Below are 15,790 nucleotides of genomic sequence, written 5' to 3' on the forward strand. Positions count from 1 at the left end.
CAAACACGGAAGTTATGGTAGAGCTTATACCATAAGTTATGATCTATCATAACGGAGCTTATGCTAAAACAAAAATTAGCCTAAGATAAAATGGAATTTAGGCTAAAACAAAAGTTAGCCATTCCTAAAACAGAAATTATGCTAAAATATAATTTTTTTGCCAAAACAGAAGTTATGTTAAAATGGAGCTTATGCTAAAACAAAAATTACCCTAAGCTAAATCAGAAGTTATGCTAATATGAAAATATTGCTAAAACAGAAATTATGCTAAAGCAAAAGGTAGCCTGTCCTAAAATAGAAGTTATGCTAAAATATAATTTTTGCTAAAATGGAAGTTATGCCAAAGTAAAATTATGCTACAAAGAAAGTTATGCTAACCTGTTAGCATAACTTTTGCTGTGGTTTTTTTTGCTGCCCTGTTATGGATTGTGTTGTTATGTTGTGGCTTTTGCATTTGTTGGCCCTTCTGAGCCACCGTACAGACGAGAACAAAGTACCACATGAACACAGCAGGCAGGTCAGATAGGAAGAAGAAGTAAAATGTAAGAGTTTAAAGCAGGACTAGGTTATAAAACAACATCCCATCTTTATATTTCTCACAGACCTGTCACATAAAATCCAAAAAAGATCATATTTGATGAGATTTGATTTATGTTGCCGCGTCATAGCTTGTAGTTTTCAGAATATGATGGGATGCTGACATTTCTCCTCACGTCAGATCAGTGTTACACGGTGCATAAGTTAAGTTGATGCAGATGTAATGTTTCACATTTGTGGAAGAGAACTGAGAGCCTCAGCTTTATACAGTGATTTAAACCATAGAGAAATAGCCTCGGATTGGAGGCAAAGCCAGATGCTACTGCATGAAATTTGAATTAGAAATCAGTTTGTGTGTACTAGTGACAGAAACAAGGACTCACTGTTGTTGCTGGTCCAAAAATAACACCCAAAATACCAGACTGCTTGTCAGGAAAAACAGCATCGTACATCTTGGATCACAACTGGCCTGCATGAGAGTTTAGTCAGGCACTGACATGGAGCGGATCGGATGAAGCTTTTATTTCCACCAGAGGAAATGTAACGTACGGTATTCACAAGAGAGCAGCGACATAAGGTTGATTTATTCAGCTGTATTAAAAGTTTTACCTATTTGAACTTGTAGGATCCTTCTGCTACCGTATGTACGTTTTTTCTGATTAGCAGCCTGTTAATACTGCAGGTTGCCACGGGAAAAAGCACAGAGACGCCAAATCATTGGCATTTCAGTAGAGATTTTCTGTCAATGAAAACAAAGTGGCTTCAAATTAACAGCTTGCTAACATGCTGGGTTGTTTTTTTTGTTTTTTTTTAACGCCAATGTGAATATCCCATCAGTACCTTTAAGCTGCGAGTGCCTTGGAGATGAAATGCTTCTCCAGTTCCTATTTGGACTGTAAAGCAAATTGAATCAATTTGCCAGATACATAATTCATAAAACTCTTCGTCTGAATATGTGTAGAGTAGTTGCTGATGTGAGAAACATCGCTCTCAGATGCTGATAATTTCTCGCTGAACTCCTGCTTAGCGGAGCGTGAACGTGAGTCGGAGGCAACATGTTTGCAGACCTAAAGGAATTCCCTCTTTTCCTCGCCGACTGATTTTTTTATTTTTTTTGTTTTTTTTCTGGACTGTATTTCCATTCTTGAATGATGATCAGAGCTGCCTGGCAATACACCAATGTACTGGCAAGGGACTGATATTGTTCTCTCTGTGCTCTGGTTGGATTTCACGGTGCGGTTGAACAAGCTGATACATTATTGAGTTTTAAGCGAGGCCTGGATGAGATAGAATCTGATCGCATTCCTTCTGTTTTACTGCTTTGTTTGTTCTCAGAATGAAAACAGCTGGCAGAAAATTTTCTTTTTTTATTTATTTTTTTTGTTTCTTTTTTTTCTTACTAGCTTCATATGTTTTCAGCTGTCTTATGTCACTTGTCACACAGATGCAAAATAAAAAGCAAATCATTGTGTCTGATCTTCACATCTGGAATAGTAAAACAAAAAATTTCCCTCTAAGAAATTCAACAAAAAATGTGTAGTTTACCATTTGCCTGCTAATTTTCAAACAAAAGAAAGAACATCAATTCTCAGACCAACTTTGTTCTCATTCTTAAATTACAATGAATCAGAACAATGATGTGCTGCTTTTGGGGATTTTTTTCCTGCTATAGAATCCCATCAAATATAACGATTAACATATGTTTAAAAAAAAAAAAAAAAAAACTGCTATAGAATCCCATCAAATATAACGATTAACATATGTTTAAAAAAAAAAGTCACATTGATGCTTCAAAGAAGAACTGAAATCACATCTGAAAATATTGATGCTGCATTAATATTATTTAGGGAAGCACTTCCAGACAAGAGAGCTGAGAGCCATTTCTCTGGTATAAAACGTGAATAACTTGTTTTATGGGGTTTTATTTGGAGAAAATGCCAGAAGAGCAAGTGACACACAATCACCACAGCATGAACCTGAACTGTTTATACAACAAGCATATTCTTATGACCTTCTTTCACCTGATCTTAGCTTAAAAGCACTTTAAAGCTTTCCTTTGATAGCTTGGCTGGGGTATTCATAAGTGGATTCATTTGTATGTTTACCTGCTCTTTTTTTCCATGGCCAGCGTTCCTCCTGCCTCTACATTGCAGTGTGTCCTTTTCATTTCAACTCCACCTGTTTAAGATGAAGAAGCACACATCCAGAGTCCAGAAACCCTGGGCTGACTTACCAAGTCAATAACCAGCATCGTGGCTCTGTGGGTGAGTGGCAAAGTGTGGAGGCGGGAGGCAGGCACGGGAAAATAAACAGGTTTTCAAAAAAGACAAAAAAAAAAAAAATATAGGTAGAAAAATTCCCAAATCTGACAAAGAAGGATTTACAGCACAGAACTTAGTTACTGGAATGCTAAACAGGTGAGTTAACGAGTGGAGAAGAGGTAGATGGGGAATGACTGGAGCTGCCACACTGAGGGAAAGTAATTAATTATCACAGACAATATAGAGATTATTATTACTATCTACAAAGAAAAGGGCAAAATCCCTTTTGCTTGGAGAAAAAGCTGACATAGAAGACTAAACCCAAATCCACGAAGAAAAGAAACAATAAAAACGAAGGACATACTCAGCGCAATATGGCAGAATAATAATTAACAACCCAGGACAGAACAGAAGTAAAGTGAAGAGTCTTGGATCCCCAAATAAAGAAAAACAAACTCAAAGGTCATGGAATATTAATTTTCAAATGTTCTTTTCGTCTTGCTTTTAAAATATTTTCTTTTTATGCTTCTTCGAGTGCAAGTAACGTCATTTTTATTTAAAGGGGCAGAGTTATGCAAAATCTACTTTTTTGAGCTTTACATCATGTTATAAAGCTGTTCCTTTATCAAAAACATTTGTGGAGTGTTGCCTTGGGACTTTCATGCATGTTTGAGGAACCAGTCAGCTGTGCGAAATGCCTGCGTGGACCTAGAACCGCCTTTGAGACGTAGCTCCTCCTCTTACACGCAGTTTCACAGCGCAGCCCTCCAATGCAGCACCACCACTCAGCTCCTTCAGACTAGCCAGCAGCAATTAGCAAACACCTGGTGGGACTGAGCTCAGTATACCAGCTACTTGTCAGTGCATCACTGGTAAAAACGTTGTTAAAGGGTTAATAGTGGAGAAATGTTGCAATGACTTCCTGAGGGTGGAGTTTCTTAAAGAGACAGGCTCAATTTCAAGGGGCGTTAAATTATAAAATGAAATTTCTTTTTAAGTCATATTTGATATATAGGCGATTCTTTTATAAGAACTGGTGGCAACATAGTTACTTTATTGTGGTATAAAATTTCAATATGTGCCTGGAAAATACATTATACTGCCCCTTTAAACTCACTTGGATATAAAAACAGAGACGGTTTCCTAGCTATGGAGCATCCCTAATCACACGCATGACAAATACCAGAAGACAGTCATAGTAAACTGAGGAAAAACTAGATGTTGTGTACAAGACACACTACGCATAATTGATACAGTTTTCTAAGAGTTTGGTTCAAAAATCATAGGTGGAAAAGTGATTAAACATGTTGTTTGCGGCTGTGTTTACAGTAAAATCTGAAACGAAAGAGCTTTTTTGTTTTTTGTCAGAGTTGATGAGCAGATGGGAGACGGTTTCTTTGGGGAACCCGCTGTGAGGGGCCATGCTCTCCCCTCGGCCCGTCCTCCCAGCGGTGCCAGCTCTTTGCCACCGCGGTGCCGATAAGGTGGCGCTCCCATCCCGGGCTTTTCCCATCAGCACAGGGCGGAAAAACAGAAAGAGCCATCTGCGATTCACCCAGACGCTGGGCCTCATCTGCCCCTGTCAGCAGGCCGAAAGAGTCAAACTAAATCTGGCGTAAACACCTCAAACCCGAGTGCATCCCACAATGCGGAGGGACAGTAATAACTGAAATATTGACTCGCAAACATTTAAAAATAAATAAATAAATAAATAGACACATTTTTCACCTGGTTGAGGTAAAAAATGTGACATTGTTTCTGCTAAACGAGACGGTTTCCTGGAATAACTCCGGCATCTCCACCCTCACCTGCTGTCTGCAAAAGTTAGAATCAGATTGGAAAAGTCAAAACCTCCATACTTCTTCTTCTCCATCTTCCTTTCTGATATCTCTCAGCTGGACTTTAGGCTCTGGTATGACAATCCTACTTGTGGTGCTTCTATGATGTGCTGGCGCCCTCTGCTGCCAGCTGGAGAGAATGCCTTTTGCTCTCCCTTTTTATTTTTTATTTTTTGGAGCGATCTCATTAAACGAGTGTTGCTTTCCTCCTGCAGCTTTTCCGCAGCCATACGACGCACAGATTGCGATGCCTTGAGTGGCCCCTCTTTCTGTTTTACACGCCGCCTCACAGCAGAGTTAATGTGTTTTATAGGTCCACAAGGGCAAAAGCAGTCGGTGGTGTAAAGAAAAAGGGTAACTGTTGCTGTATCTGCTGTAAGCGATGCACATTTCACACACAAAGGGTCATTTCTTTTAGAGCAACACGGCTGAGGAAACGTGTTTTTTATTTGGCAGCTTGGCTTTAACCCCCCATAGCCAATCAGATTTTTCCGTACCCCTTATTTAATTTTGGCCCGCTCTGACAGACAGCCTCGCACGCGATCTCTGCCTCGCTCCCCTATTACAGTCCATCTTAGAGCCAATTTGCTGTGATATTTCGAAATGCAGAGAAACCAGCTGACAATAATGAAGCCAAAATAAGTCGAGCTTATTATACGGTGCAGCAGGCGACCCGTCCTGGGTTTTTCTCCACACAACAGTCATTTCTCAGGTAAAAATATGCCAATCTTCATGGATTGACTTGCTGGGATACATCCTTGTTAGTGCAGCAGGGTGAGGCACTGTGTGTGTGTGTGTGTGTGTGTGTGTGTGTGTGTGTGTGTGCTGCTGCTGAAGATTCCCGTAGCTCATGTGTCTGAATGTCACACTAAGAGCTAACACAATATAATAAGCAAAAGAAAAAAAGTTTGGTGGGAAACCTAAAAAATGTCCGCGGTACGCGAAAGCTAATAATTACTTTCCAAACTATATGGAAAATACAGAAGTATGACTTTTTCAAGTCAATTACCAAAATAAGTAAAATGTTTGATAATTTCCTAGTCTCCTGAGAGGCACCTGTGCATGCAGGTGACATGCACTCGCTCCACTCTGTGCTGAGTTAAAGACAGACGAGATACTCACACATTGCCCTTTCACTCAGAAGGGTTAGCGTTGGTTATATTTGAAATACAGACTCGTCTTTGCACAGAATGTGAGGTTTCCAGAGGTCAACCACGGTAGTTCCAGGAGGATCTTTCTTTATTCCTTTTTACTGTGCTTTGGATCACTTTGGTAGCGCCCCCCCCCTAGGCTGCCGTTAACCTCGATTCAAGAGTCTTTGAGTTGACCCGCATTAAGAACTGCAGTGGAAATGGTTCTTTGATGCCTTCATGCCGCTTCTGTTCCTTCTCGACGCGCCTCTAGCTGTTCGGTGTATTCCGACAAAAGGTGGCCTTAGAGTCAGCAGTCGTGCTCAACAGATCTTTTAACATTCTCTCACTTAATATCGTCATTACCTAGCATCCTTTGATGCATCTTTCCCATCAGTGCTTCACATTCAGTTCATATGTTGTAATCGATATCTGTGCCACTCAGAAAGGAGAGAACCAACCTTGAGAAATCCACATTTATGCGTGTTGCAACGTACGATGTTTGAAAGCTTTACCTGAACTACGACCGTCTGGATAATAATACAGCAGAATAGTCTTAACAGTAGTTGGGGTATTTCTGGTCTTGTGAATCTAAAATTGACGTGTTATATGGGTTGAAATGTGAAGAAATGAACGTGTGGAACATCTACTGGTGTCATATCTACAAAGTGTTTACTGATGTGCTCACGTTTTGTGTACGTGTGCACTTTTCATTTCTCTTTTTTTTCTGAGGATAACATTTTAGTGCTGCATACACAGTTAATGTGTGCGCCTAACACGTCAAATAATTATAACATGAGCTGATCATAAAGTAGGTCATACTGCCTTTAGTTGGAGCCACTTAAGAGTTGAGGTGAGTAACTTCATCAGCACTGAGAGGGTGACTGCGTAGTGTATCTAGTGATTAAATACCAGTGCTACACCAGCTCTGTAAAATGTTGTCTGGACGCTGGTAGTTGGGGATGTGTGCCTCTACTGTTCGCGTTTCACAAACCCTGTGGTGCTCTTTGACTGGCAGAGATCATCAGAGGTGCGTATTGAGCTAAATTCGATTGTTAGTGGTGGTTTTCCAGAAAATTGCGAGAGTTATTTTGCTCTTTCTGAAATTGGTCAGCGGAGTTCCTGGCTAGCTCTCATTAAACATCCAGCCATCCTGAACAATTGACTTACAAGCTCCTTTGCACACAACCAGCCCTGTTGCTCAGTTACTTCGGCCTGCGAGCAATTAGTCTGTGTTTATCTCCTTTTCCTGCTCTCATTTGATCCATGCTCGGAGAGAGACGGGGACAGCTGGGGTTTGTAGGTTGCTTCCTTTTGTGAACAGACAAAAAGGTCGAATGCGTGCAAAGGCATACAGAAGAGAAGGAGGTGAGCTGAAACATTGTGGCACAGGCTCGCACATCTGAAAGTCATTGGAAGAGGAACACATCCCCTCCTCGCTGCCTTCTCGGTTTCTCCCTGGAGCTCAGTTCCCCCGTTAAACCGAGGCCTGCTGACATGTATTTGGAAATTGGTTCCAAATGAAACCCTGGTTTAGAACTGAGACAATACGGCTGGGTCTGTTTTTGTGTGTGTGTGTGTGTGTGTGTGCGTGTGCGTGTGTGTGTGTGTGTGTGTGTCATCGAATAACGTTGGAACACAATAATGAGTACAGTCAACGTACATGTCAGTTGGGTAGCTTACAGGTCAAATATCTTGATATTCAAGCAGCTCAAGTAATCAGTTTGGCCTCAGCAATGCCTCTTTCACAGCCTGCAGTCAGTCGCCATGGTTACCAACGGCTTTCCTCGCTTCGAGAGGGATTATTTGTTTGTAAACACAGCGGCTCCACGCACAACTTGACTGCAGAGAGTCACCGGTTGCCATGGTTACATGCATTTATCTTTTTGCTTTACCATTAGATTTTCAATTTGTTGTTTTATGTTGGTATGCACATAAAAGTAGATAAATGTTTAGTTTATAAATTAACATTGTATATTACCTTATAATCTTTGGAAGAGAGTTGTTTTATTTTCTGTTCAACATTTCTTTCTAAAATGTGTTAACCTTGCTATATAATGAATTAGAAAAACTGCTGTTTAACATAAAGTGAGGCTTAATTTAAAATGTAAAAAAAAAAAGAAACAGCATTTCATAAAAGATATAAATTTATGATTTTGCATCCGCTTCCTGTGGACAGACACCCTAATAGACAGGATTCACGTTATCGCAGCTCGTCAAGGACGTTAATCAAAGTCGCCCAGACGGTTTGGAGCAGAATGTGCCGCATGTGTGCGCCTTGTGTAGTTCTCCGTTTCCCTGTATCAGCAGGCAGAGAAGCTCTGGATAACTTGATTTCCTGGCTGAGGCCAAGATGGGACTCGGGTCTCTATTATCTGACAATCAGAGACGGAGCTACAAGTCTAATATTTGTGTGGAGAGCAGGAAATGACCTTTGTGTTGCTGCACTATACAGCCTGGGGAAAGAAAGAAAGGAGCATGCACTGTGTTGTGTCGTGTCAGGCCTTTGGCTCCTGCTGCTTCCAGCAGAGTGAAAAAGGAGGGAATAAATAGTTTACCAGAAAAACATTTAAGGCAACTCAGTCCTTCCATCATCAGCTTTCCTCTTAAGAGCAAAGCAATATTTAACAATTTTAAAGTTAAGCTTTTCCTTACTTTAGTCTCAGAGTACCATCTCACTATTAGGTATCAGTGACATAAAAATGCGCCACCTTAAGTAAATTATTTTCCATCCTAAACATCCTATCGTAGCATAAACCCCAACCTAGTTAGCATACCACAGATTTTCGGGCAAGTTGAGAGATTCTGTGACATAAAAGTCGCATACAGGACATTTACACCGCTACTACAGAATCAATGCAAGCACTTTTCAGCAGTGACCCAGAAATATTACTTTATTCCTCACTACGTTACTCCAACACTCTGTCTGCACTGATGAAGCTTTGATCGCTGTCGCATCCCAAACGCTTACAGTCTGTATAGGTTTTTATAGCTATCTGTAAGAGGGATAGCTTCACTGTTGGTTATCAGTGCTATTTCAGCCCAACCTCAGGCACAAAACAACCTTTAAGTGTAAACAAGAACATAGACTTGATGACATACTTGATGTCACAAGTGTCCTGCGTCTGTATCTTGTTATAAAAGATCATCAATGCTGCACTGAGGCAAAGTGTGAAAGTCACAGGAAATATACGCACTCTGTTGCAATATTATACTGATGGTAGATGACAGCGTGACTTCTAATGGCTTTTAGAACACCCAACAGCTGCTTTCCTTACTGACTGAACACTGAGACCTGATCTAACAACAAATAATATTTCATTTATTACAATATGTTTGAATAGCAAGCTGTCTTCATGCAATATTTTGTTTTTAGATTGTTCTTGGCACCGATATCACAGCGATCCGTTTTCTGCCAACCAGTTCAGTGCCCATGTGCAGACATTCGGAACGTAAACCTCGACTGTTGCAGAAAGTGGAAGGCTTCCATGTTTCTCTTGGCATGCCCGGCATACTTTTTTCTTCTTTCTTGCTTTCTTTTTTTTTTTTTCTTTTTTTGAAACCGACCGCTTTGGAGTTGTTCCCTGGCATCGAGCGCATGCACTGCTGCAGTCAGTAGGAGAGCTGCTGAGCTAACACTCAAACCAATGAACACAAAACATTTGTCTTTCACTCCCTCGAAAGAGCATCCACGACGGGCGCTGTCGTTTTGCAGACAGAGGTACGTCCGCTCTGAGCAGTCCCACTCAGGTCCGTCTTCAGCCTCGAGAGCGACGCTGCCTCCACTCCGTGGAGCTTCGGTGCAGCCGGGCAGCTTCGGGGCCTCCGTGGGCGTCTTCTGCTACTACTCTGTTTGATCCTGCGGGAAAGCGGTATTGAACAAGAGAGAAATCAGAGTGAGACATGATGTAGACACAATGCTACATCATGTTTCTGTCCAAAAAGCAAAGCAAAACTGGAGGACGTTTCATCCTCCAGTTTTTATTTATCCACCTTTCTTTGTTCTGGAAGCAACTCTCCTTAAAGTTATCCTAAATAAATACCTTTCCTATAACCGTCCTCTATTCTGATTGAGAGTCGCAGTTCAAGAGGAGCTAAAGGAAAACCCTAACACACCTGCCTGCTGTTTTATAGTCCTCAATGGTATTATCAGTAGGCCACTAACTTAGCCTTTTCAGTTGTGCTCAAGTCTGTGTGTTGTGTATAAATACACTCCAGGCGGTGATTTGATACCCCAAACTACTTGTTTCAGTTTAGTTGGATTTGGTCCCTGTAAGCTCTTGAAACTCTGCTGTCTGGGCAAAGCGATGGCCATCGGGGACATGGCCAGGCGTAGGCATGTGTGTGGGAAGTGAGCAAGGCAGGCAAGCTGTCACTTAGCATTACAGCACCACAGGCTCCCCGTGGGTGATATGAGGAGAGAGGGAAGTGATAAGACAAGAGAGAAAGAAGGCTATGAAGGAGAAAACAGGAGCGAGGCAAAGCAAATACAGCAGCCCACACAACACACACACGCACACACACCCTGCCCCCAGCAACAAAGAGTCTAGGAAACCTGCTGTTTGTTTTTCTTCTGATTAGACCAACCACAGAGGATAAGCCCACCTGACAAGACCTGACTGCTGGCCCTCTGAAAGGAATATCTACAGAAACCATACACAAAAGAAGGGGTTAAAGATTTCTGGCTTATGCAGGGAGATCACCACCATCCAACTCCATTTTCTGCTTATATAATTATTAGCTTCTTTGTACATAATCATCCTGTTCAAATATGACAACAATTCATGAGATTTCGTTTCCATAATGACATTTTTTGAGATTGAACTTGCTGTAGAAGCTTAGAAGTATCCTTTGTTCCTGGCCGTTAGCTTTAGCCTCACTTCGTTGCAGCTCAGGTCATGGAATCTACTTGGTCCAAAATCAGCTTTGCTAGCCAACTTTGGCTCGTCACTCGCAACAATTCTTTTGAAGCATTTACTTTTTACCTTATAGTAGACAATGGAATTGAATTTAATGTGCTTTGACTGAATTTTTTGTTGATATTCTGTCTGTTCACATAAAAAAAAGAAAAAAAAAAACTACCATAAAAATTAGATCATAACTCAGAAGGGGCGCAGCGCAACTGGAATTGTTTTCAGTTTGCTGTAATTAGTTCCTAAGTAGGCCCGGGTCTGTTTCCCTGACTCCCCCGTCGTCAGCTTCAGGTATCTGCAAACTGAGATTAGCACTACCCATTTCAGACTACACACCGACTCCATAAACACAAAGCAGTAAACAAGTACAACGTAGCTGCGGCCATAGCAGACACCACTCACTCCATTGGATACTTCTGCTCTAAAAACGAGCATGTTTTGTGCGGCATCCTCCCTGTTGTTTCAGTATGGCAGCGCGTTCTGCCAGACCTTCTTATGCACTGGCACTGGCTTGGGGCTAAAAGTGTTGCTAAGCCAATTATGTCTTCGTGGATGCTAACACAGTGGCACTACTGAGAGCAATCGCCTTTGTTTATAAGCCTCTGTTATGCTACGATAGAAAGGTTACCTCTGTTTAACTCTGGAGCTGCCAAATTTGGTTAAATACTGCGGGGTACAGGAGCCCATTTTAGTTGGCAGCCTTCTTAAGCCATTGTGAGATGTGACATAATTATATACACACAAGTGTTTTCTGTTTGGACTTCGGGTCCTCTGTGCTGAGGGGAGTGGCAGAATGTAAACATTGGCTGGGTGGCCCTCTCTTTGTGCTGGGCTCGAGCCTTTTTAGTCTGTAAGCATTCACACTTGGTGTTTAAAGGTCCGCTTCATTCTGCTCACTTTCTCCTGCAGAAACCTTTCAAACACTTCGCCGCTTGCTTTGCTCACATGTTCGATATTGAACTGAAATGCTTTGAGGTCAGAATTAACAAACATACTACGTGGTCTTCTCGGGCCATTGATATGGTAAATGACCTTTTCAGCCATTTACCATGCGTAGCTCTTTATCAAGTCCAGACTCAAAAGCAACTACATTCTGTCATTCACACACACACACACACATACACACATTCACACGCTGATGGTGGTAAGCATCTGGATTTTAGCCACAGCTAATGTCTGGCCAAAGTGAGGCTGGCATGCAAGCCCTCTGACCACCAACAGCAGAATGAAGTAACTGAATTAAGTAACATTAAAGTCACATTATGCTATAAATTGGTACTATGAAGCAACTATGTTACCTTCAGATGTTATAAAAATATGTCAAATATGACTTAAAAGAGATTTGAGCTCGTAATTTAACAGCTTCAAATTGAGTCTCTGTCTCTTTAAGAAACTCCTGCTCTTTCTGAATGTCCGCCTTCAGGAAGTCGTCACAACTTCGCTCCTCTTTGACAATTTTTTCCACCTTTTCAATGAGAAGTAGTCAGTATATTGAGCTCAGCAGATGTGCAGTTCCACCAGGTGTTTGCTAATTTGCAGAGGCTAGTCTGAAGGAGCTGAGTGGGGGGGAATCGTCTGGGAGGGCTGCTTTGTAACGCAGACGCTCAGAAGCTGAGAAACTGCTGTTCAGAGGAGGAACTTCATCCTTGAAGGTGGCACTCTGTCCCTCCTAGCGTTTTGCATGGCTGAATGGTTGCCATGGGAGACTAAAAGATTTTTCAGACATTCATAAAATAATCAAAGCATGTATGTTTTTGATGACTGGATAACATCATAACATGATGCAAAGCTCAAAAAAGCTGATTTTATGTAACGCTGCCCCTTTAAATTGCAAACAAGTAGACTACTAATTAGATGACTTGTGAAAGGAATTGGCAGAGCTGGATATTTTTGTAGGGGAATCACAATTATAGAGGACTAGATTCAAATGTAGATCACACTTTTTAGATTTTTGTCAGCAACAAACTGAAAAGCATGCATCGTTCTCCTTCCACTCTACAGTCGTGCGCTACTTGTGTTGGCGTAACACATACTGCACGTTCTCAGTAAAATAAATAGAATTTTGTAGGTGTAATGGTACAAAATGTGAAAAAGGCCAAAAGGAACACACAGTTCTTGTAAAATATTAGATCACTGATTCCCTTTAAGATTTTAATAATGAGTTAAGTAGCTCTTTTACACACTTATTCAATCGTATGTTTTACTTGATGAAAACTAGTCATTGGATGTTTATTCAGATTTCAGAGTCGTCTGTACAATATGAAATGAGCCACCTACAGTATTTCTCCTTTCATTTCCTTTTCACTAATGAAGTCCTGTGTTGTGCTTTGGTTTATTATGGTAAAATGAAAGAAAAACACAAACATAATTATACGATCAATTAGGCTTCAAAAACTTGCTGAATATTCTTTATGTACATCCAATCTTCTTCTGTCCATCAGTCCATCCATCTAGCATCTATAGTCTGTGGTTTTAAACTATTTTCTACAAAAACGGTTGCTAAAAAAAAATTCAGGTCCAAATTCCAGACTTTTCCATGCAGTGTACTCTGTTTTCAGTAATAAAAATAACACTTCAGTGCAAATGTATACAATATATTTTTGCAGTAATAAGAGTGTTCATAAAATAAAATAAAAATCAAGGAACATAAACACTCAATACTTGAAAAATATCTTGCAAAAATTTGCATTGAAGTTTAGTTTTTATTATTTAAAACAGAATAAAAAGGCATGGCAGTTTGACTTAATTTCTTTTTTTTTTAGCTAACTTCTGTGTGGAAAATGGTCACCAACACGCAGAGCTTTTCAAAAGGGAAGTGTTCATCTTGTTTGCTTTGTTAAAACTTACCCTGACAGCTAAAATGACATAAATGCTAAATTAAGTTGAATGTTATGCGAGTCAGTTTAACACATCCTGTGTTGAGTTGTGTGAGACAGCCAGAATGCTCCACAGCTTTTTCCCTAGGACCGCGCCTCACCTGATCTCAGGAAATCCTGATTTATTCAAACATCTTGGAGACAAATTTATTCTGCAGTTGGAACACGTCGAGTCTGTGGCATCTTTGAGGTTAGACCGGCATCAGGGCCGCTGTCTGCGCGAGTCATAAAGCCGGCAGCCAAACTTCAGAGGGCAAAGAAACTGACTGGAACAGATAGAGAGCGGGGTTGAATGGGGTCAGGCTGAAAGAGCTTACCGATGCATAAAACGGAGCGATGAGAAGCAACCGAGAAGACACATTGACTGGACTTAAAGGGGAAAATGTTAAAAAAACAAAAAAAAAACAGCTAAAGAGGCAGAAGGAGGAAGCCCGGAGAGGACAGAGAGAAAATAAACTTTGAACAAGAGAAGGGGGAGAGAGGTGAGGTTGCTCGAGTCTTAAGAGTTTGCCTCTCTGAAGAAAAACATCTCTGCGCTGCTTCCCTGCTGGCATCTGCCAACACCGCTGAACACAGCCAAAGCCCATCTGAGGAGCTCTGTTGTCAGCCTTCCAACCCTGCCACACACACACACACACACACACGCACGCACACACACCACCCGACCGCACACTACCCTACACCACTAAGTCGAGGGAGTGAAACAAACAGTACAGTAGCAGGCTCAGAGGCTTGAAGTCATAGACGGAGCGAGAAGGAACCCACACAGAGACCTGCAGGATAAAGACAGCTGAAACATTTCAGTGGCACAGCACAGATCATTAACCGTCCGCCGTGTTTGGAGGAGACTTTGACATTCTTTGCTTACTGGAGCTTTCACAAACTGACGGCAGGAGGATGATCAAGTCAAGTTGGTTTTATGTCAAGTTCAAGTACAACGAGAAGGTGAGTTCTGTGCAGTTCCTTTTGTTCTGTACTCCACAACATGCCATGGTGAATACCTGTGCATACGACCATCGGACGTGTTGCACACACTCTCTGCAGCTATGTTTGTTGGTGTGTTAAAAACCTTTTTTTTGTTTTTTTTTTTTGGCACTTTAGCCAGTAGACAAACTTTAATGTCTTGCTGCTTTGCTTGCTCAGTGTAAAGGTACTACTGTACTGTGGTTGTATTGATGTACAGCGCTTGTATTAAATGTGTTACTTCATGACATTTTAACCGTCCTAATTCAGTGATGAAGTTAATGAACGTAAAACCTTCAGTTTTATGAATGTAATATTTCGTCCACATCGACGCCCCCCCCCCTCCCCCAGCCCTCCAGTTTAGCCGTGACACATCGTGATGTACCACAGCGATAAAGTTTGACTGCTCACAGTGATGTCATTGTCTGGACAGTAGATCCTGTGTCGTGTGCTGTGACGAAAACATCTACAGTTTCTGCAGCCAGACATCATCTGAATCGGCCGGTAGAAACCATCTGGACTGCATTCCTTGTTTTTGTCTCTCAAACGGTTTTGACGCTAACTGATCAAGTTCTGCGTTCAGCATCAGGTGTCTGCTCCGTTGGCTTGACAAAGCTATCTCATTACGTCAAACACGGCCGAACAGCACCCCCACTAAGTGCTAGTGCAACTGTACCTCTTTAAAGCCAGTTGAAACATGCATCATTAAAAAAAAAAAACCTTATGAGATGCCATGTGGCCACATGGGAGCATCTGTTAGTGCCCGAGGTGCTTTCTTTCCATCTGGTCTTCCATTTTGTACTTAAGCAGCTTTGAGGTGCAGAAGTGAGAAGATGGCCGTTATGTTTTTACAACTCTGATGTGTTTCAATGCTCTCAGTGACACTTAAAAAATGTTACAAAAATCATGATACCTGCACCACGATTAGGCCATGGTGTGTTTGGAGTCGTGTGTATTCTAAGTTTACGACCACACACAGAACTTTGTACGTCGGCCAAAAGGTTGAATGCGTTGAATTTTCGCAATCTTCGTTAAGGTCAGATTTATGAAGTACGTAAATCTGACCATGACCTGTCTGCAGAAATCTCCAGTCTTTACTCCATTTAAAACAGAAAACTGTTGAGTTTATAACTTTTAGAAATTGTGGGGTAGTCCTTACCTTCGATCAACAGTTAGCTCCTTCTGTAAACTCTGGAGTACTTTTTTACTTTAGACCAACATTTAACTTTATGCTTTAAATATCGGAGCAAAATTTAGAGAAACTCCTGTTAG

General features: G+C 41.3%; 1 protein-coding gene across 13 annotated transcripts in view; it reads left to right on the plus strand.

The window, feature by feature from the left end:
* Positions 1-15,790, plus strand: part of auts2a (activator of transcription and developmental regulator AUTS2 a) — a 335,460-nt gene that overhangs the window by 72,760 nt on the left and 246,910 nt on the right. The window contains exon 1 of one of the 13 annotated variants that reach the window (XM_007557984.2): positions 14,263-14,500. The exons of the other annotated variants lie outside the window; for them this stretch is intronic. Within the exon in view, the coding sequence (XP_007558046.1) occupies positions 14,453-14,500 (48 nt within the window). The 5' untranslated portion in view covers positions 14,263-14,452. Of the gene's footprint in view, positions 1-14,262; positions 14,501-15,790 lie in introns of those variants that run through there. 13 annotated transcript variants of the gene reach the window in all.

Source organism: Poecilia formosa, unplaced genomic scaffold, assembly GCF_000485575.1.
Source record: "Poecilia formosa unplaced genomic scaffold, Poecilia_formosa-5.1.2 Scaffold93, whole genome shotgun sequence".
In the NCBI taxonomy this organism is placed as follows: Eukaryota; Metazoa; Chordata; class Actinopteri; order Cyprinodontiformes; family Poeciliidae; genus Poecilia; species Poecilia formosa.